General features: G+C 31.6%; 3 protein-coding genes across 3 annotated transcripts; all 3 read left to right on the top strand.

Annotated features, from left to right (window-relative positions):
* Positions 1 to 11208: 11208 nt before the first annotated feature.
* On the top strand, positions 11209 to 14055 carry GL218_04955 (Peroxide stress-activated histidine kinase mak2; the record flags this gene model as incomplete). The annotated part of the gene is made up of 1 exon (XM_033581587.1): positions 11209 to 14055. One exon carries the CDS (start codon positions 11209 to 11211, stop codon positions 14053 to 14055), a length of 2847 nt encoding a protein of 948 aa, XP_033435333.1.
* Positions 14056 to 15854: 1799 nt separating this feature from the next.
* GL218_04954 (putative prefoldin subunit protein) lies at positions 15855 to 17744 on the top strand (the record flags this gene model as incomplete). The annotated part of the gene is made up of 2 exons (XM_033581586.1): positions 15855 to 15934; positions 15995 to 17744. The coding sequence occupies 2 exons, from the start codon at positions 15855 to 15857 to the stop codon at positions 17742 to 17744; spliced, it is 1830 nt and encodes a 609-aa protein (XP_033435332.1).
* Positions 17745 to 18293: 549 nt separating this feature from the next.
* GL218_04953 (uncharacterized protein) lies at positions 18294 to 19586 on the top strand (the record flags this gene model as incomplete). The annotated part of the gene is made up of 1 exon (XM_033581585.1): positions 18294 to 19586. The coding sequence occupies one exon, from the start codon at positions 18294 to 18296 to the stop codon at positions 19584 to 19586; it is 1293 nt and encodes a 430-aa protein (XP_033435335.1).
* Between the last annotated feature and the right edge of the window lie 6081 nt (positions 19587 to 25667).

The raw sequence follows: 25667 nt of genomic DNA, 5'->3' as shown, positions 1-25667 counted from the left end.
TGTCCTACATACAAACATGACTGCGGCTGGCGTCGCGACGAGGCGTACCTCCAGTGTCAGCACCACAGAGTTGGCTAGACAGCGAGACCTTCATAAATATTATCAGCCATGGCTCGACTCCAAGAAGTTAAAAACTGTACCTGCGAATACGGGCCCGGATGAGACCCGAGAAGTACAATGTTCTCACGATACTACTCTGACTGCGCTTGCTCAGCTGGCTGCGTTGAGGTTGAACGTCAAACGCGCTATGGTATCTTTAATAGACGCCAACACGCAAATCATTCTCGCAGAAGCCACACAAACTTTGTCACTCATTGATGAGAGACGGCACGCTCCTGGGGATCACATATGGCTCGGTCATGTGTCCCTTCCGCGTCATGATTGTATGGACGAACATACCTTTGGATCCATAACTACCTACAAGGATGCCGAAGGTAAAGATGTTGACGTTCCTGCCTTCATCGTGAATGATACTTTAGAGGATGATCGGTTCAAATATTAGTGCTGTCTACACAAGTTTAACGTAGCACTTTTAAAGAAGTACTATATATTAATTAAGAAAATAGGCAATAATTAAGGATTTAATTAGAATATTTCCGTTTAAATATATTTCTTACCAAAAATTAAATAATATTAATTAAAATAATATTTTTAACTATTAAATATAAAAACTTTAAAATTTATTTATTAAAATATTAATTTAATATTATTAACTTTTAAATTTTTTTAAATAATTAAAAAATCTTTATAATTAAAAAATTATTAATTATTACTAAATTTATTTATTTAAAGGTTTATTTCTATTTAAAAGGTTATTTAACCCTTTTAAACCAATTTAAATTATATATTTTGGGGTTAAATTTTTATTAACACTTTTTAAACGCTATAAAAAGGTTTTATTATTATTAATTAAAATAAATTTATTATTTATAATACTTACCTAAACTAATTTAAAATAATTTAAATATATTAATTTACCTGTAATTTTAACATTTAAATTAACTATTAATTTATAATATTTAAAAGTTAATAAAAAAAATTTTAAAAGTAAATATTATTAAAAAAACTTTTTTAAATAATAACATTTAATAATTTTATTAAATTTAACTTTTATAATTTAAATATAACTATATATTATATACAATTTTGGTGTTTAAATTTTAAAAAATATATTAATTTTGTTTAATATAGCCTTAAATAGTTTTTAATTTTTATTTAATTTATAAATAATATATTTTACGATTAATATTTAACTACTTAAAAAATCCTCTTTTAAACCAATAGATTTATTAAATATAATTATATTAAAACTATTTAAATTTAATTTATTATATATATTTAAAGCCGTTTTTATACATTTTATATAAATAAAATATTTTTTTATAAGTATATTTTTAGGTATAAACATTTTTAACCCTTTTATTAACTATATTACTAATTTATTATAGGAGAAATAATTTATAATATTATTTTATACGTTACTACTATTTTTTACAACACTATTATTATTATTTTTACCTTTTTATAATTAGGTTAAATTTAAATTAAAATTATTAAATTTATAACTTTAAATAACTAATAACTTATTATTTATATTTCCAACATTATTATTACCTTATAAAAATAATAATAAAATATTACTTTAAATTATTTAATAACTTATAAAATTATTATATAATATTAATAAATTTATAAGTTTACTTTATAACGTTAAAATTATAAAAACATACCTATAATTAATATATACTAAATATTTATTAAAAAAAGCCTATTATATTATATTTAATATATTAATTTTTAATAATAAAATTTAAATATTAAAAATAAATTATAATTAAAAAAAATAATATATTTTAAATTAAATTAAAAAAGTTAAAACTTTTTCTATTATTAAAAAACGTTACTTTTTTAACAATTATCCCTTTTATATAAAATTAAATTATAATAGGCGTAAAATAAAGGTAAAATTATATATATTAATATATACGTTTAAAATAACGTATATATTTCTTTTAATAATTAAAACCTTTATTATACCTATTATTTTTTTTATTTATATTATTAACTTTTTATAATTATTAATAAAAAATTAAATATTACTATTATAATATAGGATTAATTTAAATAATTAAAAAATATTATCTTTAAAATAATAATATTATTTATTAATTAATTTAAATACCTATATTTTATAATAATTTTTTTTAATTTTTCGGGAAAATCTTTAAAAAAAAAAACCAAACCTAAACCTTCCCTTTTAATAATAATAATATAAAATAAAATCTTATAATAACTATATTATTTTAAAATTATTAATAATAATTTCTAAATTTACTATTTTTTATATTTAAAAAAGAAACAAGTAAATTTTAATTTAAAAAAAAAGTAATAAAAGAACTTACTTCTATTAATTTTCTTTTTAATATATTAATAAAACGTTTATTAATTAATAATTATATAATATTTAATAAAATATAATTTTATATAAATTTTATTTCTTTATATTAATTTATATAAAAAATAAAATTTTATTAAAAATTTAACTATCTCAAAAAATACTTTACTACTTAATTTTAAAAATCTAATAGTATATTTTTAAATTTACCCTTAAATAGTTAAATAATTTAATTGATTAATGTTTCTTTCTTATTTAAAATTATTAAACTACCATTATTCCTATAAAATAAATTATTAAAAATGTTTTTAATTAAAAAAACTTTTTGTAAACTTTACTTCTTCAGTTTAAACATACTTACTATTACTATTATTATTATTATTACTATTACTAATAGTAGTAATAATAATAATAACGTTATAACTAAAATAATTTATAAACATAATATTTAAAATATATTTAATTTCGATAAAAAAAATATTCCGTTATATATATTTATTAATAATTACATATATTATAAAATACGTTTATATAATTAACAAATATATAACTTTTTAAACTATATAAAAAATAGCTTAAAAAGTCTACGTTTATGTTGTTATTTTCTTGCGTTTTTTTTACAATAATACTTTTCCTTTATTAAATTTCTTTTCTTACTACTAACTTAAAAAAAATAACCGCTATATTAATTATACCAAACCTTTTTTAATTATTAACTAACGAGGTAATTATAAACCTTATAATATATAATTATATTAAAATATAATTAATATAAATTTAAAAAACATTTTAATTTTATATATTTAAATTTATAACTATTTATATATTAATAATTATTAATATAATTAATATATAAACGGTTATAACTTATAATAAAAATATATAATATTTCTAGCGGTAATATTAGGTTAAAATACTAACTTAATAAACAGTATTTACATTTGTTACTATTATAACGGTAATAGGGCGCGTTATTTTTTTATAAGTATATAAAACTTTTAATAATATAATATATTATATATATATATTAATTAAAGATTAATAATTTTACTAATATTAATATTAATATTTGGATTAATATTTGTTTTATTCTTTATTCTTACCTTATCTTTTACTTTTACCTTACTTTTCGTCCTTACATTGGTAAAGTTTATAACTATTATTACTAACCCAAAAATAACTTATTATATAAATTTATATAAATTTATATTTAAGTAAAAATAGGTTAATATTTGAATTAATTTTAAAAATAAATTAATAACGTTATTTACTATAAAAAAAAAAAAAAAAAAAGGTAATAATACACGTAATAACTGCTTTTAAAGAAAGAAAAAACGATAAAATTATTAATAATAAATAAGAAATTTTATTATATAATATGTTTAAGTTTACAAATAAAATAAATTAATTATAATTATTTATTAATATTTATAAAAATCTTTTAAATTATAAACTATAATTATATATGTAAATATGTATTTTAATAAATGTAATTATAATTATTATAATAAATATTTATAATAAATATAATTATAATATTTTTAAAATATATAAATATCTATTATAATTTAAATAATTATAATATTATAAATATATAAATATTTATTATAATTTAAATAATTATAATATTATAAATATGTAATTGCTTATTATAATTATAATTTATTTTTATACTATTTTTTTATATAATTATTAGGTATTATTAAATTAAAAATATAATATTAAAGTTTTTTATACGTATAAAAATTTTTTAAAAAAATAACCTTATATTTATTATAAAATAATATATTAAAATATATATTTTAATAATCAATTATTATTTAATAATAAAATAGTTAAAAATATAGTATGTTATTTAAAATAAAAAAAAAAAATTTAATTAAAATTTTATAAATTATAATAAGGTTTTTAATTATATAGAATAAAAATTAATATATATAATTATAAATTAATTTTTAAAATTTAATATATAAATGAATTTATCGGGATATTTCTACATATATAAAAGATATTAATACCATATTTTATATTTAATTAAGTTTAGTAGGTATATAAAAAAATAAAATAAAATAATTAAATTATTAAATATAAAATTAATAAAATTATTTAAATAAAAATAAATAATATTATTTATAAAACTTTTCTATATTTATATTTAATTTAATTTAATATTTATTTATATAATTTTACTTTTAACGTTTATAATTTTAACAATTATAATATAATAAGATTAGCGTTAAAAAATTACTTAAATAGATTTATATTTTATAAAAAGGTTTTTAATTATTAAAAACTTTAAATAAATATTGAAAACTTTTAAAAGTTAATTAAAGGTTATAATATTAAAAATTTTTAAGGATTAATTAGAGATTATAATACTAAGGGTTTTTAAGAGATTTAAAAATAAAATAAGAATATATCCATTAATTTTATAACTTTATTACTAATTTTAACAATAATATTACTTAATTAAGAAACCTTATTTTTTACGGAAATTTGTAAGGATTAAGGGTAATTATGTTATAAAAACATCAATAACTTAAATATTTAATATTTTTAATAGTTAAAATAAGGATATAAACCCTTCTTATTAATTTATTTATAATGTTATTTAATTTTTTATAATTATATTAATTAAAATCTAAATATATATTTATTATATTAATTAAAATCTTATATTTATATATAATATTAATTGTTAACCTATACCTTTATAGGTTTTTTTGTAAAAAGTTATATTAGTTTAGTGAAATCTTGCCGTTTTATATAAATTTTACATTTATTTATACCATTTTTTGCTGCCTTTTTCTTTTTACTGTTATTATAGCCTTATTTATTTATTTTAATTATTTCTTTATTTTTATAATTAAAGACAAATTTACGTTATATATAGTAATATATAAACTTTTAAAAAACGGAACAAAAAAATTCTAACATAATAGCGTTTATTATATTAATAATATAATATAAATTTAATCTTACTCTTTTTGTAAAACTTTAATATTATTTAAAAGATTTTTAAATATATCTGTTAACATATTATATTTTCCTACTTAAAAAACAAATATTTATTAATTAAAAAAAGATAAAATAGTTATATAATTTAATATCCTTAACGTTATTAAACCGGATTTACTATTGTTAAAAGTTTTTTATTTATTAAAAACCTCTGTTTTTATAATAGGTTATTTATAGAATATTTTAAATTTTAAAATTTAAAATAATAAAACCCAAGGTAGTAAGTTTATATGCCATATTTTTATTCTTTTTATTATATTAATAATATTAACTTTCCAAAATTATATATTAGAAATAAATTTAATAAAATTATAAAATCTTTACTAATTAATACGGGAATTTTTTATTTAAATTAATAAAAAAATTAAAAAAATAATAAATAATATATAAAAATAAAAATTATTTAATAATATAAAAATATAATATAATATTTATTTTTTATTAATATTTTTAATAATATATAAAAATATTATTTTTAATAATTTTAAAAATATTATAAGTTTTATAATAATAATATTATTGGTTATTATAAATAATTAAACTTTATGGCGGCGATAATTTTTACTACCTTTTATTAAAAAAGGTTTAATTTTATATAACCCAAAACCTAATTTACTTATTAAATATACCATTAAAATAATAGATTTTTTTTTAATAAATTAAAAAAATAAGAATTTTAATTTTTATTATTATATATAAAATATCTATTTTATTTTGTATTTAATTATAAAAAATAAAAGAAATTTAAGTTTTTAATTAATAAATAAAAACTAAATTTTTATTAATGGTTAAATTGTTTTGGATATAATTTGGTCAATTTTTTTATTATAAGATATAGTTTTTTTTTACATTTATTAACTAATATACGTTTTGATTTTTATAATATAGAAATTTATAAAAGTTACGTATAAAAAAATTAAAATTATTAATATATTAATTAAAAATCTTATTTATTATATTTAATATATTAAAAGATTTACCTTATTTTTATTTAAAGATTTTTTAAATTTATATTTAATAATATAAAATATTATATAATAAAAAATTAATATATAATTATTAAATATTAAGAAAAATTTTAAGATATAAAAATCTAATAGTTTTAAAAAGTATTTTTTTATATTAATTAAATGTTTTAATTTAAATTATAATAAAAATATTGCTATATTTAAAGAATATACTATTATATTTAATAAGAAAATTATAAAAATAAGAGTTTTGGAAAATATAGAAAATAGGGGTAAAGAAATATAAAGTTGAAATAAAATAAAGTAAACAATTTTTTTAATAAGATGTATTTATATTTTATTTTTAATAATTTTTATAAAATTTATTATATTTTAAATTTTATTAATAATATTTATTTAATATAATTTAATTAAAAGTTAATTTTATAGGTTTATTTAAATAACGATAAGATTTTAAATCTTAATTTTATAGTTATTAATATGGAATATATTTTTTTAATATTTTGCTTTTTTTATTTTTATTAAATATTATTATTTTAAATTATTTTTTTTTATTTTATTAATATTATTTTATTTAAAATATTTAAAATAATTTACGTAATTTATATAATAGATTTAATTATTAATATTAATAAGATATATATATATAATAGTTAAAATAAAATTATAAAAGTTTTAAAAAATTATATAAATTATAATATTTAACGTTAAAACTTTAATTATTTTTTTTTTTTTTATTTATATTTAATATTAATTATTATTATTTATTTATAAATTATATATTTTATTAATACTTTTTATATATTAATAATATAAATAATTTTAAAATTATTATAGCGTTTAAAGCAATAGTTAATACTTTTATTTTAATTTTAATTAATATTATTCTTATTTTTTTACCTATTATTTTTACTTTATTTATTATAATTTTTAATAATTTTACTAAAATTAGAATTTAATTAATAGTTTAGGCCTTTTTTAAAAACTAATTTAAATCGGTTAAAAATATTATTAAATATTTTAATGTATTATATAAGTATATTTTAAACCGATATAATAGATTTTACCTTTATAATAAAAATAATAGTAATAATATTATTTTTACTAGTTTTTAAAAAATAGTTTTTTATATATAATTTTATTAATTAATTAAAATTAGTTATTATATTAACGTAAATATTATTTAATATATTATTAATTAAATTATTTTATTTAATTATAATATATATTTTTATCTTAAGTATATTCAATAATAATAAATAGCTTGATTTTTAAAATAAAATTATTATATTTTTAAATAAATTTAAAATTAATTAATATTAATTGTTTATAAATTAATTTATAACATTATTACTATTATTTACTAATTTAATAAATTATATTGGATATAATAAAATCATTATATTAAATTTTAATATATATATAATATAAATAAAATTAATATAAAAATTGATTATTTAAATAAAATATAATTATAAATCTAAAATAATTTTTTAAAATTTTATTTAATTAATCTCAATTTTAAGATATTTATTATAATAATTGAGATTTATTTTATTATAAAAGTAATAATAACCTTATTTTTGGTTTTATTTAATTATTAAATATTAAAAAATTAAATATTTAATAAATTAATTAATAATATAATATTAATTATTAGTAAAAATGGTTGGATTAATAATATAATTAATTTAAATTAGTTTAAATATTTTAACTAATATATAACGCCGGAAAATCCTAATAAAAAATATTTTTTAATATTAAATAATTATAATAATTATTTAACGGTCCAATTTTATAAATAAATTATTAAATTAAAGATTATTATATTTTTTTTATTATTTTATTTTATGTATAAATTTTAATTATTTAATCTTAGATTTTTTAACATATTAAAATTAAAGTATTAGTAATAATTTATTTAAATTATTAAAATTAACGTATATAATTATATTAAAGTTAATTTTCTAATTGGATATTATTTTATCTATAATTGTACATTTATACGTAATAATATTAAAAATATCTAATGCAAATATAAAATATATTTTTATAAATTATAAATAATATTAAATTATTTTTAAAATTTATTATTATTAATTTTTATAATTACTTTATATTATAATAAATTTAATTATATAGTATTTATTTTTAATTAGAAAAATAAAGGCTTAATAATTTTATTTTTATATAAAAAAATTAATTAAGTAATTATATATATATTGATAATAAATTTATAAATTATTAATAAATTTTTTAAATTTATTTATTCTTATTTAAAAATCTTAAAAATTAATTAAATATTAATATTTCCTATTATAATATGCATTTATTAAAAGTTTAAAAAAATTATGTATATAATGGTTATAAACGGATTTACGATTACGAAAAAATTGTATAACTTATGTATAATAATTATTAAATAATAATAACGCTAGTTAAAAAAATATATTTTAGATTATATTAAATCATTTATGGTAAGAAACAGCCAATTCTGTTTTATTGTTAATAATATAAAACAACGCGGCTATTAACGCTAAATTATTAAAAAAAAAGAAAAAAGAATATAGTAATAGGAAGGTATTATATTATGTAAATAATTTGTTAATATTTAAATAATATTTAAAATATTTATAAATTTTAAAATATATAATTATTATAAACCTTTTTTAAATTATAATAATGTATTATAATTCCATTACCATTTCTAACGTAAGTTATAAAAAGATCTTCGCTTCCATAAAAATAACGTTATAAGGGTATATGTTATAAAATTTAATAGGTTTATTAAAAAATTAAAAATTAACCTAAATAAATTAAATTTAATAAATAGGGTAAAATTTAATAATTAATAAGAAAAATTTTTAAAAAATATCCCTATTTATTTATTATTTTATAAATTTAATCAATTTTTAATTAATAAAATTATTAAAAAATACTATTAAAAAATAATTATTTATACCTATTGGTATATTAAAATATTTTATTTTAAATAGTAAATAAATTTAGGAATTTTTAATTTTAATAAAATTAATTTAACTATATTAATATATAATAATATTTAGATTATTTTAAGGATTTTAATAGATAAAGATATTAGTAATTTCATTTTTAAAGAAATGTCAAAAAGGGAATTTAAAAAAGATTTAAAAGAAAAAAAACTTTAAAATAATTAAAAATAAATTTAAAAATATATATAGTTAATTATTATATATTATATAACTTTAAAATTATAATTAAAATCTATTTAAAACCCTTAATTTGTAATTAAAATCTATTTGAAACCCCTAACCTACAATTAGAATCTATTTAAAGCCTTTATATTGTAACTAAAGTTTGTTTGAAGCCTTTACACCATAACTAAAGTCTGTTTAAAGCCCTTAACCTGTAACTAAAGTCTATTTGAAACCTTTACACCGTAATTAGAATCTATTTAAAGCCCTTAATCTATAATTAAAATTTATTTGAAACCTTTAACCTATAATCAAAGCCTTTTATAATCATATTACCGTAATTAAAATCTTTTTAAAGGTTAATTATTAATTATTAACCTTTTATATATTTATTAAATATATTTAAATATATAATAAGGGAATAAGGGTTTAAATATGTAGAAATATTTTCTAATAAATTATATAATATAAAAATAAATTAAATTAAATATATAAATAGGTAAATAAATATTAAGATATAAATAATTATAATAAGTTAATATATAAATATATATTAAAATATAAAAGATTGGTATATAAATAGATATTAAAATATAAATAATTATAATAAATTAATAAAATATAAAGAATTATAATAAATTAATATGTAAATATGTATTAAAATATAAAAAATTAATATATAAGAAAATATTAAAATATAAATAATTATAATAAATTATAATAAGTTAATATATAAATATATATTAAAATATAAGAAATTAATACGTAAATAAATATTAAAATATAAATAATTATAATAAATTAGTAAAATATAAAAAATTATAATAAATTAATATATAAATATATATTATAATAAAAGTATAATATAATTATATAATTATATAAATTATAAAATATTATTATAAAGAAAATATATATATTAAAAAAGATATATTTAAATTATATGGGATTCTTAATAAAATTATATGTACAGGGTAAATCTCGGTTAAATCCTAAATTTTACCCGTTTCTTTAATCAATGCGTAGCATCCCCTTAGGGGTGCTACGTCGAACTTGTGTAGACAGCACTAATACCGGTCATACGTGACGTCTGGAGCTAGCGTCAGATTTTACGCAGGCGTACCGATAGTCACCAAACAAGGGCACGCAATTGGCGTTTATGCCGTTTCTGATATTCGACCACAACCCCAGGGCCTCAGTCTTGACGAAGCGCTGTTTATGGAAGATGTCGCTCAAATTGTTGCTGATCATCTTGAGAGGGTTAGTAAGTAGCCTAGAGAATTACCATCTATTCTACGGCATCTACTTCAGAAATAGATGTTCCCATCGCATGATCTTTCACTTACCCAACTTTCAAGTACATTCGATATAAGATTTACTAACCAAGTTTGCAGTGGATACAATGGGCCGCGTTTCAGAGAGAGATTTCATGAGGGGTATCTCTTACTTCTTGGAAGATTTATCTGAGTACAAGTTCCAACTGAGCAATACTGATCGCTCCATACAGGTGCCGAGCACCAAACACCAATTGGATGTGAGAGCAACCGACCCTCAAATAGATCCTCCACGAGGGCGGCCTAGAAAGCCGGGGTCAAATTTGGCGCACACTTCTATTTCCCCTACTAGGGATGCCTCTACGTATAGCGAGGCTCGAATGAACCGAGGGCCTCGATTCACTAGGGCTAGCGATTCTCAAGGCAAGGAAGCTCCCGACTCGTCGAAGGATAGCATGCGTAGGATTTTTACGCAGGCTTCGCAGTTATTATGCCAGCAAGCCAGAGCTACGGGATGTGTATTTACCGACGCTGCATCGGGCCTGTTCTTTGGTCAGTCTGAGGGAGTAATGTCGCCTCCAAATGGTACCGATCCAACCGCATCTTCGGATGTCAATTTCGAGTCAACAGAGGACGAAGAAGCCGACGCCGACAAGGAAGGAGAAGATGATTCATCTCCTGGACACGGATCCACATTATCTCAGATTGCTTTCGGCGATCGACTGGATGAAATGGCTGACGTCCTTGGCAGTGATGGCGACGGGTCTCCGCAGGGGATGATCAAGCGCAAAAATCTCAAGAAATTCATTATGCGCTATCCGTTTGGAAAATGTTTCTACTTGAATAAGGGACGCATCGTATCTCATCACAGCATGACGCTCGACGAAGTAGTTGTAGGTGGAGGCTCCAATTACACAGCTTTAAACACGTCAACACAGGATATAGAAGACCAACCCCATATGCTATTACCGCGAGAGCTTCTCAGCAGCATACCAAATGCGAAATGGCTGATATTCCTTCCCCTTTTCAATTACGCCCAAGGCCAATGGTTTGCGGCAGGCTTTATTTGGGGCGACGACTTCAAGATGGGCGATCCCGACGATGCATTGCCCTACTTTAAAACCTTTGGATCCTGCATGATGAGCGAGGTGGCGAGCATGGAGGTCTTAAACACGAATATTGCCAAGTCTACGTTCATTGCCTCCATCTCTCACGACTTGCGTTCTCCGCTACACGGAATGCTGGGAAGCCTAGAGTTCTTAGAAGATACTATGACTTCAGCGTACCAAACGAGTCTAATCGGCGCAATTGAAACATGTGGCAAGACACTGTTAGATACCATCGACCACCTCCTAGATTACGCAAAAATCAACAACTTGAACCGTGCGAGCGCGCGACTTAGCTCCCCAAAGGAAAGGAGAATATGGAAAGGATCGCGCGACGTTGGGGAACCTCTATCGACAAATTTCGATCTTGCCCTCCTTTTAGAGGAAGTCGTCGAAGCGGTCTTCGCCGGCCAGACATTTCGCAAAATCAACCTCCGACAACACGACCCTGTCGACGAGGCATCTGCGGAAATAAAGTCGATGAGTATCGATGATACATCGACAACTGAAGAACAGGTTCACTCTGGCAGTGTAAAATTCTCAGGAAAGGTCTTCTTGATACTTCATATCCAACGATTGGCATCTTGGCATCTGCAAGGACAAACGGGTGGCCTTAGGAGGGTGATAATGAATGTGGTCGGAAATGCTATCAAATACTGCAGAACCGGTAGCATCGACGTCTCATTGGAGGCAAAGGAAATCACGCCGTCGAATTACGAGGTGGATCTTTCTGTAAAGGATACCGGTATCGGTATGTCGAAGAACTTCCTCGCAAATCATATTTTCAAACCTTTTTCCCAAGAAGACTCATTTACACCGGGTACGGGACTTGGGCTCTCTATCACGTCACAAATCGTGAGAAACATGGATGGAAAGATCAAAATTGACAGCGAAAAGGGGGTTGGGACACACGTTAATATCACTATTCCGATGAAGACTGCTGACGCCAGTGGATCTTGCGGTGGAGTCCAAGATGATATCCAGCGCGAGGTTATGAAGGTTACGGCAGGGAAAAAGGTGTGCATTTTGGATCCCCTTCTTGGTACCCATATCAATGGAGAGCTGCCCAAACTGGAACTCTCCATCTCTAGTATCTGTCGGGAATGGTTCAACATGGATGTTATCGAAAGCAGGACTGTCGATACCGACCCAGACACAGCTATTTACATATATGCTGAGCCACCACCGATAGAACTCCTGGTAAGACAACACATCAAGCGAAAGGAGATGGGCTATACGGGTAAAGAAGCGGCTTTGCTTATCGTCTGCACGAACGCTTTCGAGGCCGCGGCCCTACGGGCTGCCGGCGTTAAGGATTTAATTTCTCTTGGCAGAATAGTCGAAGTTATTAGCCAACCCGTAGGCGTGCGCAAGCTAGGAAAAGTCCTCCTTCAGTGTCTCCAACGGGTGGAAGAAAGCTTAAAGCATCAGGATGAACTTGCACGGTCTAGGGCACCCTCGCCATCTCCCGAGAGCAGTCGAAATCGGGGATATAGTTCAGAGACTGGGTGGAATGCCTCAGCGGTCGTATATGACCAGACGGAAGGTCGATATAGGCCTTCGATCGAAGCTCTAAAATGGAAATCCGATCAGCAACAGTTAAAACTACCATTAGATCAGAGCATTCAGGCAGGATTTCTACATCCCGGTACGATCAGTAATCCATCCGCTTCCGCGACTATCCCGCACGGCCGTTCTCGATCTGGGAATCATATTAGACGATTACCTCGCGTCCTTCTAGTAGACGACAACACGATCAACCTCAAGCTCCTGGTGACATTCATGAAGAAGATCAAGTTGCCGTATGCCGAGGCCATGAACGGGCTCGAAGCCGTTACTCAATTCAAAGAAACTAAGGAACCTTTTGACTTTGTGCTGATGGACTTACAGATGCCTGTCATGGATGGGCTCGAAGCAACACGGCAAATCCGCGAGTTTGAACAGGAAAGAGCAGGGGAACTTACTGCTGCGCCACCGTCAACTATAATTGCCATAACGGGTGTCGGCAATGAGGCTACGCGCCAAGAGGCCATGGATGCGGGCATGTCGCAGTTTTTAACTAAACCTGTTAAGTTTAAGGCTTTACAGCAGATTTTGTTGGAGCAGGACCAGCCGTCTTGAGAGAGGGCGTATATACGATGTGTTTGAAACTTATCCTGATTGGGCGGGATAGAAGAGGTCACAATACTCGTCTGTCGGCTCTGGTCTGATTATTCGCCTGCACACTCCTATAGCGGATTGTACCGATCGAGCAACCTATTGTTGCCGCTGGTCTTTCAAGATGTGGGCAACGTTGAGCAACATACCGACAATATACAGTGGAGCATCATTTATGATTAGCCGCGAAGGGCTTCAAGCGCGAATACGATTCGGAGTGCTTTTAATATTCTGCAAATACCTGCTTTTTAACCTCATGATTATACGTTTTCGCCGAGCTAGGCGGTGCAACATACGGTCTCCGAGTGGCAGGCCTGGCTATATAGGGTACATAAAGAAGCTTAGGGGAGTATATTAAGGGCGGTTAAAGTGTGGTTCACTGTGTTGTTTCATAGGTTCCAACATCCGAATATGATAGCAAGCGGCTTTGGGTAGATTTTGCACTGCCCTTCGATTTTTAATAAAATAAATACGTACACGGCTAAGTGAACTTCCCTGATGTTGAATAGTGAAGGTTGATTTAACGTGTCTGTTATCATTCTTTGCTATGGTTGAATGAATGAATAGCATTGCAATAATTTAATAACTAATAACTTTATTGCATTAAAGAAAGTTGCATCTCGAAATTGCAAATCAATGTTTATTTGAATATATCATGTGAAAGTCACGTGATTAGACTGAGATATCTTTCCGACTTTACGTTTCGACCCGCTGTACGACCTAACCTCGATTTTAATCTTTCTATGCTTGTAAAATGAAGCAAACAGAACCCAAATGGCTTCGAATATGTAGTTTTCACGCGATGCTACTTAAATACTTATATGCAAGAAGGATATACGATAGCCAATAAAGTTAATGGAGCCAAGCCTCAAAGGACGGGTTCCTGCTTTAGGCGGCCGCAGGTAATTCTGCAGAAGCTTAAACGATTGGCTCAGAAATCTTGTAACCGCCAACCATCAATTGGCCGCTACCAACGCTACCAATAATACACAAGCGCGCGTCACCATCGTCAATTGACGAAACACCAAATGAACAAACTAAAAGTACCCCCCGACAGCGCTTAGCCAACCTTTCTTTAAACCCAATCTACATGCGATACGAAAATTAACTAGTAGTTTTGCCATGTCAAGGGTTATCCCAGTGGTCGGAACCACCTGGTCCAATACTATTCTATTGGACGATTTACCCCGATTCGTCTGGTCGTCTGGTCCTCTCGATAGGCCTCAATTTTATGTTACGAGCAGTTCGACATCTCATCTTGGCCGAAACTTTATCGAAACCTGGTCCCTTAACGTCATAATCGTGGACCCAACAGTAGGATTTTTATCGTAGGAACGGCCAGATGTGCATAATCAGTCCGTCTGGTGTTTAGTACAAGATGAGAGCTCCCCCTCCCTCCTGCGGGCGAAGATCGTCAATGCTTATAATCGTCCTTTCTAGATTTCGCTGGTCGTCCTTGTAAATTTGCGGCTCTTTATTTTCCGCTGCCTTTTCTTTGTCATCTGTTTTATTAACTATAACTATTGTCCTCTACTATTGTGCCGTATACTCAACCCCTTGTTCGGTTTTGAATGATACTTGGCATTCCTTTTAAGATCCTTAGGCTCTTTATCACATACACCAAATAATATGAGCCGCCGCTCCTCCATGCCTTCGGCGTCATAACCTATCTTTCGCCTTTTCGCTTAAATCATTTCCTTTTTCTTTTCCGATAGACTTTCATTTCACTTCAATCCAGAAAAGAAGAAAAAATCATACTCAAAATGCTCATTTTAGTTTTATTTTCACACCTCCTCTTATTCTCCGAGGCCTCGGCGGCAGGTCCGCTGAGGCGAGGAGAGAGGTACGTTATCGAAGATATAGAACGGCAAGATGGTGGCCGACTAATAACTTTTAGATTTAGATCGAGACAGCGTGATGCGCTAGGGTTTTCAAAGGTTTATAGGTTCGCGAATACCAGTAGCATCGCTACCACGACGACTACTCCCTTATCAACTGAGACCTCTTCGACCTTAATCACGAGCGAGACATCCCAAGCGTCAACGTTATCTTCATCTCAGTCATTGACATTTACAACATCAGCGCCTGGGTTGACTTCATCGTTGGTTGTGGTTACTTCAAGTGCGACTTCCACCTCAGGCCCGGTTGGGTCCAGCTCTTCTACTTCGATATCTCGGTCGTCTACATTAAGTGAGAGTAGTAGCATTCCAACCTTTGACTTCTTCCCATCTTCTACAGTTCCTATTGGTCCTCCCGCGTCTACTGCAGACTTGGCTGTTTCCAGTTCAACCGTGGTTGCTGCTCCGTCGAACTCGACTGGGAGCTCATCTCAGGAATCCACCGGGCTATCTCTGTCTACGTCATTGGCTCTTCCCCTTGCGCCAACATCTTCAGTAATATCTCTTACTAAGTCTCAATCGACGGCGACCGAGCAGAGCCAAACGACACAGTTGACGAGAAGCAGTTCTGCGGCTTCGGAGTCCACCACGTCCGTAAATTCTAACACAAATGCTGCAAGTCCTTCCACACTGGCAAGCAGTAAGAGTGCTAGTAGTCTAGAAAGTTCATCTGCATCAGCCACTACATCGGTCACCACATCCTCCCAACTGACTACTGCTTCATTCGCATCAGTTGTTAAATCATCTTATGTGTCTCATCCAGTAACGCCAACAGGGACATTAAATGACCAGGTTCCTACCATCATTAGCTCAATTCCGGCTTCGTCGACGACAGTTTCCCCCGAAGTACTTGCCAGAAACCTGGCCGATGCAAAGAGTTATAACAAGGTCTTCGCCGACCTGACTGAGGAATCTGCTTGCGCTGTTGGTCAAGTTGCCTGTGTTAATGGGAATATTGGAAAATGTTCTAGCGCCGGCGCATTTGAGATTACCCCTTGTGCAGACACTTTGACCTGTTATGCCTTGCCGATGACCACAGTTGAGGGCGTTCAGATTGGTTGCTGGGATGATGCTACCGTTCGTAAAGCTTTAGGCGGCGATGTACCTCCCGTAGGAAGCTCAACCTCTGCTGGCTCATCTACAGAAACTGAGACTTTTGATGGCACTCTAGTCACTGTAACAGTCACACCGACAGCCACCAGGACGGCTCAGACCACCATAAATCTCGGCTCATCTACACAAACCCCTTCAGAAACGAGCTCTTCAAAAACAAGTTCTTCAGAAACCAGTTCTTCAGTTCCTGCTCAACCGTCAGAGAAAACAGTAACAATTACCCATTACGTGCCGACCACTTTCAGCACCGCAACCCGGTCCTCAAGCTCTCCGTCACCTCCTAAAATAGTTACGGAAACTGTAACTGTAACGCCATCCAGCCCCCAAGTCTCGACCTCTTCACCAATTGAAACACCCCTGCCGCCCACGATTACAACGACAATAGTGCAAACTACCCCCACTGATTCTGGCCTCCACGTCATCCCAATCGAGACGGATATTATCGACTTTCCTGGTCTTGGGGACATCGGAGGTGATAGCGGGGATGATCCAAAGGGTGCACCCTTTTTCACGAAGCCTAATAACTTTGGCGTTACATCCATGACATCACCTACCCCCGCTACTGTCACTGTAACAGAGAAAGAGACGGTGACAACGATCACGACGGTAACGGATACGATTGTTACCACTATAAGAGATTAGATCGAGGATGGAAAGGAAATAGGTATTAAATATGTGTGTTGCATTTACAAATTCATTGAGCAGGGAGTTTAGGACATGTTGATAATTTGATATTTTTACCTATGTTATATTGCATACGACCAACGCAGGAAAAGTCGATACCCTTTTTTACCAATAGAAAATTTTAACTTTTCAAGTAACATTTTAATTATAAAATATTTTCGATTCTCAACAGAAGTCATAATCTTGACGATATATTGTGAACTTTGAGGCGATATTTATATTTCCTATGCCCGATGTATACTATATACTTGATAGATGAAGTTGTGTTGATTGGCCTCATGCGAAGAAGCGGGGTTGGTAGGCGTGTATAGGAGGGTGTATGGTGCAATGGTACTCGATACCAATCATATACTCATCTAGGGAAGATCTCGATTTATCCCGAAACTTATTTCAACTACCTCTCATTAATCCCACTGCCTACCTCTACCCTTCCCCCCCCCATTAATCTTAACGGCCTTCAAGTAAGTTGAAACATCCTATCGAGTCGCCAGTATCGAGCCGCCAGCCATGGTGTCTCATCCGCTTATTCGGGCCTCATCAAAGCATGCCGAGCATAACCCATCAGCAAAATACAACGCGGACGAAGAAAAGCGACTGGCGGATAAGTTCGCAGCACACAGACATCTAGTCCCACTAGTCTCTCAAAACGACGACGTCATATTCCTCAACGCGGCCTCCGCGCCGCCCTCGAACTTAATCGTCCACGAGGCCATCACGCGGTACTCGGCGCAGGCCTTATACGAGACGTACCCATACAACAGCTGGCGGGAGACGCGCGAAGAAGCGCGCAGCCTAGTCGCCCGGTGCATCAACGCCCACGACCCGTCCGCCATCGCCTTCACGCGCGACACCACCGAGGCCCTCGGCAGCTTCATCCGCTGCGTGCGCTTCCAGCCCGGCGACAACGTCGTCACCGTCGATTCCGAACACCCGAACCAGACGCTGTGCTGGCTCGCCCTGCGCGACTTCGGCCTCGAGGTCCGCCAGGTCCCCACTATTCCCGAGGCCGGGCGCACGGGCCGCGTCGATGTCGTCGATGCCGAGACCCTGCGGCCGTATGTGGATTCCCGGACCCGCGCTATTGGTGTTAGTTCGATTACGTTTGATGGCGGGCAGCACAACGACGTCAAGAGCATCTGCGCCGCGTACAGGCCCCGGGGGATCCATGTTTTGGCAGATGTGACGCAGCACGTGGGATTTTCGCCTATCGACGTCCGGGACTTGGGGGTGTCGGCTGCGGCGTTTAGTATGCATAAGGGGCTCAATGCGCCGACGGGGATCGGCGCTTTGTACGTGTCGCCCGAGGCTTTCCGGGAGCTAGGCGACCCGACGCCGCCGATTGTTAGTATGGAGGCTGTGAGGAATCTCGACGAGAGTCTGGTTGTCAAGGTGGATGAGCCGTTGGAGTTGCATCCGAATGCGCGCCGGTTCGAACATGCTAATATGAGCATGGTGGGCGTGGCGGCGGCGGCGGCGTTTACGCGGTTTTACCTGGATGTTTTGGGGGCGGCGGATGTCGAGGCGTATTTGTTTGGGCTGACGGATGCGTTGGAGAGGGAGTGTGATCGGTTGGGTATACGCGTGGTGAGTCCGAGGGAAAGGGGGAGACGCGCGCCGCATATTACTATTTTGGCGCTGCCGAAGGAGTGGGGGGCGTATTTTAGTGGTCCGGGGCGTGCGCGCGTTACGATGAATAGGTTGGGTGTGAGGGTGTCGTTTGGGTTTTATAGCTCGGTGGAGGATGTGAGGAGGTTTGTGAGGGTGTTGGAGTTGGGAATGGCTCAGGGGCTGCGGGTGTGAGGTTTGAGCGAATAGTTCTATCGTCTAGGGGTACATATTATTAGACACTGACTTGTATCCTCGGATGAATTTATTCATGTTATTAACGTGTTAGAGTTGGATGGGTAGGGTTATAAGATAAGTCTTGAGTTATAATATTAAAAACTCGTTAAGTTTTACGTGAAGTTGAAATCGGATTTTTGGGATTATACCTAGAAGCCGTTTCCACATAGTATTCTACTTCCCTACGAAGGTATCAGAATGGCCAGAACATAGCGCACTAACTGATTAATGTAATATAATATCTCCAATTATTATATTAGCATTTTGCTAATACTTCCACGTCCTAAAACTAGTCATACCACCATGGAATAATCAATTTAGTGCGTTTCCAATCACCAAAATCATCACCGTATGTGTCGCATACTTCCTCATCAACAGGACATAATGGATGTTCGGCATAGAAATGCCCGCAGCTCGAATATTCCCGCAACTTAGATTCTCCGATTATGCAGCTCGGGATATCGACGAACTCACGAAGGAGCTCTTCACTATTATCTTCCAAGGCTCTCCACAGCTTTTCCATATCGAAGTCAGTAGATAGCCAACCGTCATCTTCTCTTAGCCGACGATACGATAATAGCTCAGCCTGTATAGCTGCCCATATGTGGCCTAGCTGTCGATTATTGGAATATATTGGTCTGGGAATATGAAAACACCCGTCGAGATCCTCTTCGTCCGAATCCTCTTCGTCGTAATTCTTCTTCTCACGGTCTAGTCGTAGGATAGAAAGAAAAATCCCCCACCCACGATTAACTTCGTAGGTCCAAGATTCCTCTCTCTCTGAATGGATTTTTGATGCCAATTCTGCTGGGTTCATAGTTACATGTTGACACTTGTTCACTGATCCGCGTCCCAGTAACTCGGGAATTGAGACCTGCACAGAAGCGTATGGATCAGCGTGGTGAGTCAGCAAACATACAAGGCAACAGATCATGCCAAAAAGATTCTCCCCGGGCATTCCATCATTTGCCATGAAGAACGCTGTTAAGACCAAGGCATGAAGTGGCCCAAGTGTTAACTCTAGCCCACAACAGCTGCATCGCCTTTTGAACAATCCACTCGACGTATTAATATCTGGATGCCATTTAACTGAGAATATTGCCGATATAGAATGGCATATAGCCTGTACTGAAGTATGACAGAATACGTGCTTCCACTCATGTGGGATTTTCGAGCTTCCGGAATCGTACAATTGTCGAATACAAGGCGAATCCGCATCCCATCGACCACAGGGGTCAACCTCCTGTCCAGCGTATTGAGATTGACCGGCGGACTCGCCAGTCAGAATATCAAGCGAAACTTTGCTGTGCGACCGTAGGATTGTGACGAAAAGCGTATCCAGCACAGTAAGTCCAGAACTATCGATATAATTCATACCTATCGAGGATGAACCCTGTAGGCTATTTACAAGCTCGTGGAAGATGAGGCAGCAAGTCTTAGCGCCATCTAGGAATTTTGCTGCTAGATGGAATGGGAAGATGGTTGAGATGATTTCTGAATTCTTTCTCATGTAACTCCAGGCGATTGATGAAATGAAATCCACGTTACGTGACATGATAGCGAAAGCCAAAACATCTACCTCCAATTCATCCGGCGACTTCTCCACAGCCTTTAAAATTGAATCTATGGCGAATGGAAGTTCATTGATTTGAACTGGACTAAATTGGTTCTCTTGAAGTCCCCGAGCTAGTGTTCTTGTGAGATCTTGCATAGAGCTACTCGTTAACCACTTAGTCCATTTAGACTTATCATCAACATCAGATTGATCTTCAGAACTATCTATATCTGATAATATAGAATCATAGTCTGAGATACCATAGTGTATACTCCATCGACAGAGTTGCGTCAGGCCGTTGGCAATCGAATGAGATCTAGATGATAGATCAGATTCTAGACCTATAGAGGAATCTGTAGGTGATGGAGGAACCATGTCATTAAACGACTTGAAGTTAGTAGAGGACGGATTCTGGGTCTTTGGCCGCCCGTCCCAATACTTGACAGTTATGAAGGAGTATCTCCAAAAGTCGTGAAGCCATTCTATTATAGCACTAGAGCAGAAGAATTGGTTAGTACTTTATAGTGTGAGGTATCTAACGAATACCAACTTACTTTCTTTCATCCGTAGTTAGCTGTGCCATCAAGTCCTGATCTCTACCCTCCAAGAAAAGACGGGCTCTGTCTAATAGTGTCTTCCGGTTTATCAGCTGCATTGGCGGTGATAAGGCATCCTGGGGACCAGAAGTAGATGATTTCCCTTGTGGACTGTTTATAGTCAAACGTTCTGGAGTAAAAGTGCCAGCGCTGGACGGTGAAAAGCAGTTCTCCCCCTTTAGGCTGTGAATCAATGCGGCGTACGGGAGGTTATACCGAGCAAATCTAAAAGTAAGATCAGACTTTCGGCCTTTATAAAAATTTCGAATTTTACTTACATTCCGGGATAGAGTATTACTGGTTCATCTTTGCGGATACATTGGTCGAGATACCGCTTGAGCTGCTTTTTATCTATACCTTTTGTAAACTTACCTTGATTGACAAGTACACCCGAGGTGGTAACTCCATTTTGGTGAACAAGTTTTCCTAGAGCCCTAGTAACAGCATCCTTCTCTTTGGTGGTTGTTCTTTTCTTGATCTTCCATTTTGTAAAGTGGTATTGATATTGTCCGATTCTAACCATTGAGTAATTTCCATGTTACTAAGCACAACAAAATAGGCATAGATACCTTAGGTAGGTAGGTATATAATACTGACTGGGCATCAAAACTATACTCATTCTTCATTCGCTCTGCGACGCGTTTCATTTTGTTGTTCTCCCCCAAGTACATTTGAATGATAACAGGCTTCAAATACTCCCATCTTTGGTTATATGGGATATCCAAGAATTTATGGCCGTTGTCTGTTGAAAAGTTTGAGTAGTCCATTCTAATTTTTTATTGCCTCTTATAAAGGTGGTGATTTTTCGTGGAGTTTTGAAAAAGGGAAGAGATAGAAAATTAAGAATTAAATTTTTTTAGGCGGTGAAGCCTCTTTTATACAATCCGTCTCGCGTCTCAGGCCAGTCAGGCAACCAGTGGGATGTAGCTTGATGCATGTAAGACCGGCGCAAGACAAATGGTTGATGCCGTTTAATTAAATCATGGAGCGGATTTGCAACAAATAGCATGCGTCCAACAGTAGGGGCATATGATACCCAATCGTCACAGAGGTCGTGCGCATTCCTTGTTTGAGCAACCATTGACAGCACTGGCGGCAGCTTCGTAGCCTGCATAGAACCTACCTATTCATGCAGGCTACAGAGGAAAGAGTAAAATAGTAATTTTGAAGTATCTCCGTTACCGAACTTATGCACCTTTTTACAGCTCACCGGACGGATCCACTCTAATTTCATCTTCAACTACCTAGGTAAGTTCTCATAAAGTAAGTACCTGTTTATATCATATACATGACTAAAATAACGCTTTTCTGTGAGAGACGACAGCGCAAAATCAGCTTGTATCGAAAATTTTCCATGGCCGAAATAGGAAATATTTTTTCGCCCAAATGGATAAAAAAAAGGTAACTCAATGGGCAGTGATTGGCACATGCGCAATTATGTAAACTTGGGCATATTGTGTAGCCCGCAGGGCTGCATCCAATACAGTAGTAATTCAATATAACTTACCTTTTTCCGTAGCAGTAATAGCAGTAGGTAGCGGCAGAAAAAAAAGCGAAGATTTGCTACATGTTACAATGAGAAAAAGGTTTAGGTCGAGTCCTGGTTCGGTTGTTAACCCATAGCCCAATGGCGGGGGAGACTAAACATCAATTGACTGGGAAGTGGGCTGGGTATAAACTTCTTGTATTCAACCCTATTAACCTATCAGAGGTGAGATATTGTAAGATTTTATGCAAGGTTAATATAAGCCCAAAAATAGGAGGAGTTGATAGGTTCAGTTGGCTCGCATCCTACCTAGTGTTACACAACATCATGTACACCTATGGTGACACACGCCAAATATTATTCATAAAAGCCATACACAAAAATATAATAACCAATCAAAGAAAGCTGTTGTAGCCAATCACACAATGAAGCTATGAATATTTAAATATCGTATATACATTCAAGTAGGACCTCATGCCTATTATACCTATTAACCAGCGGAATGAAATAAGATTAACTCTAACATTCGGCTGCATATACCTCTTTCTTAGAGCTTATATATTCTCTCTAGACCTTCATAAACATATTCATCCTTTTCTCTACAATTAAAAACCATACAGTCACCAAACCTACCTATTCGATTATTCTTACTATCTCTACTACAGCCAAAGTCTAACTTATATATCCCGATACGTAAACAACTACACCCATCCACCTACCCGCACACACATACAATATATATATCACTACTCAATAACTTATAATGTCGCACACTTCGTCCTCTGGTGGCCAAGAGACCACTTCGTAAGCTTATCACTCATTCAGATAAACACAACCCCCCCCCTAGTACCTATGAATCAATTCTAATATTTTCGTGATTTTCTACATAGGTATGACAATTCTGGGATGACGAGTGATAGCACTGGGTCAACCAGGGGCTCGCCTGTGCCTGACCTACCAGACGCTCCGGGGTCTGACGACGCACCCGTAGACACACAGAACGACAACACCAACATTGACCAAGATCTACTAGGATTCGGAGCCCAGTTTGATGAGAAGAAATAAGACTGTTGGACCATGAGATATAAGAAGACATTAGTCCTACATGGATTACCATATGGCAGTCCGCGTATTAACCTATTCTCGGCCTCATAGTACCCTACTATGATGTGGGCAATGTTATGGCTAGCATAAGTATGCTATATTGACTCGTATGTGGAGAGATGGCACACATTCTTTTATATTACTATGGAATTCTGCTACACATTCATTAAGGCACGTGTTTGCCTAAGCTTTACGTATCTTGTCTATTTCGTCGTGGTCCTTATTTGGGACCATGCCCCGGTATCATGTGGTCTTTACTCAGTCAGTTGATGATTTAACGAAGCTTTCTTTTTCACATCTTAGTCTCACTACCAAGGACTTTTCATACAAGACTTTACTAGACATTAAAGATATGGAAATTGTTAGGGGATATAGGTTAAATGAAATTTCGTATTGGGTATGAGTGATACATTTCATAGCACAACTTTAATTCTGTGACAAACCTATACTTAGGTACGTTAAAGTATAGTATCGTTAGGTTCTTACTTTTAGGTAAACAGTAACAATACGAATCAAGGTCGTAAAACTGATAATGCTGAGTGTTCGTCAGGAAGGCTTGGAGTCCTTCCCCTAAGTAGTAAGTAGATACTAGGTTTAGGCTTAGATTGATAACTGTAGAATGAATGATACACAAGGAGATCTTCCCTTCTTATATTCATTCTTCCGTCCATATATTCTATTGAATAGTTTAGATCGCCAACTATCCAAAATATCTACGATAGTTCAGATGGCTGGCTATCCCAGCTATCTCAGGTAGATTCCATAGCTGACTTATTCAGTTATTAAGTCCCTTGATCCGAGGTTTACCCGTGATAGGTGCACTTCAGAGCACTTAGGTTTTGTTGATTGTATCGTAGGTCGTAACAAATTCATATCTACAAGTGAAATGCAATATTAAGTATCAATAGAAAAATTAAGAGATACTTCGATTGAATCACATTTTATCTACATTGAAGCTAGTAAATACACAGGATCCAAGTTTTGGGTTAGAGTTCTATTATAGTAATTCGGCTGATTATGTAATATAATGCGCTAGGCGCATTCTAAGACTATAAGCGCCCCCCGAGGCAGTACGCGTTGATGAATATAAATATTTTCGGACTTACATAAATATTTGATTCTGGAGCAGATAGAGCCCTGTCGATTGACAGTGGGGTTACATTTATGCCGTCTTGGGTCGGCCCCCTTATCTCAGTAAGCAACGGTATAGAACAAAAGACATACGGCAACAATATGGAAAGGTTCATATAAATAATTATTAACAAGCGTCATCATAATCATTTAATACGGCAGTGTCA

This window comes from Daldinia childiae (assembly GCF_008694065.1).
Source record: "Daldinia childiae strain JS-1345 chromosome Unknown Scaffold4, whole genome shotgun sequence".
In the NCBI taxonomy this organism is placed as follows: domain Eukaryota; kingdom Fungi; phylum Ascomycota; class Sordariomycetes; order Xylariales; family Hypoxylaceae; genus Daldinia; species Daldinia childiae.
The sequence above is the reverse complement of the archived record's forward strand: the minus strand, read 5'-3'. Positions and strand labels throughout refer to the sequence as shown.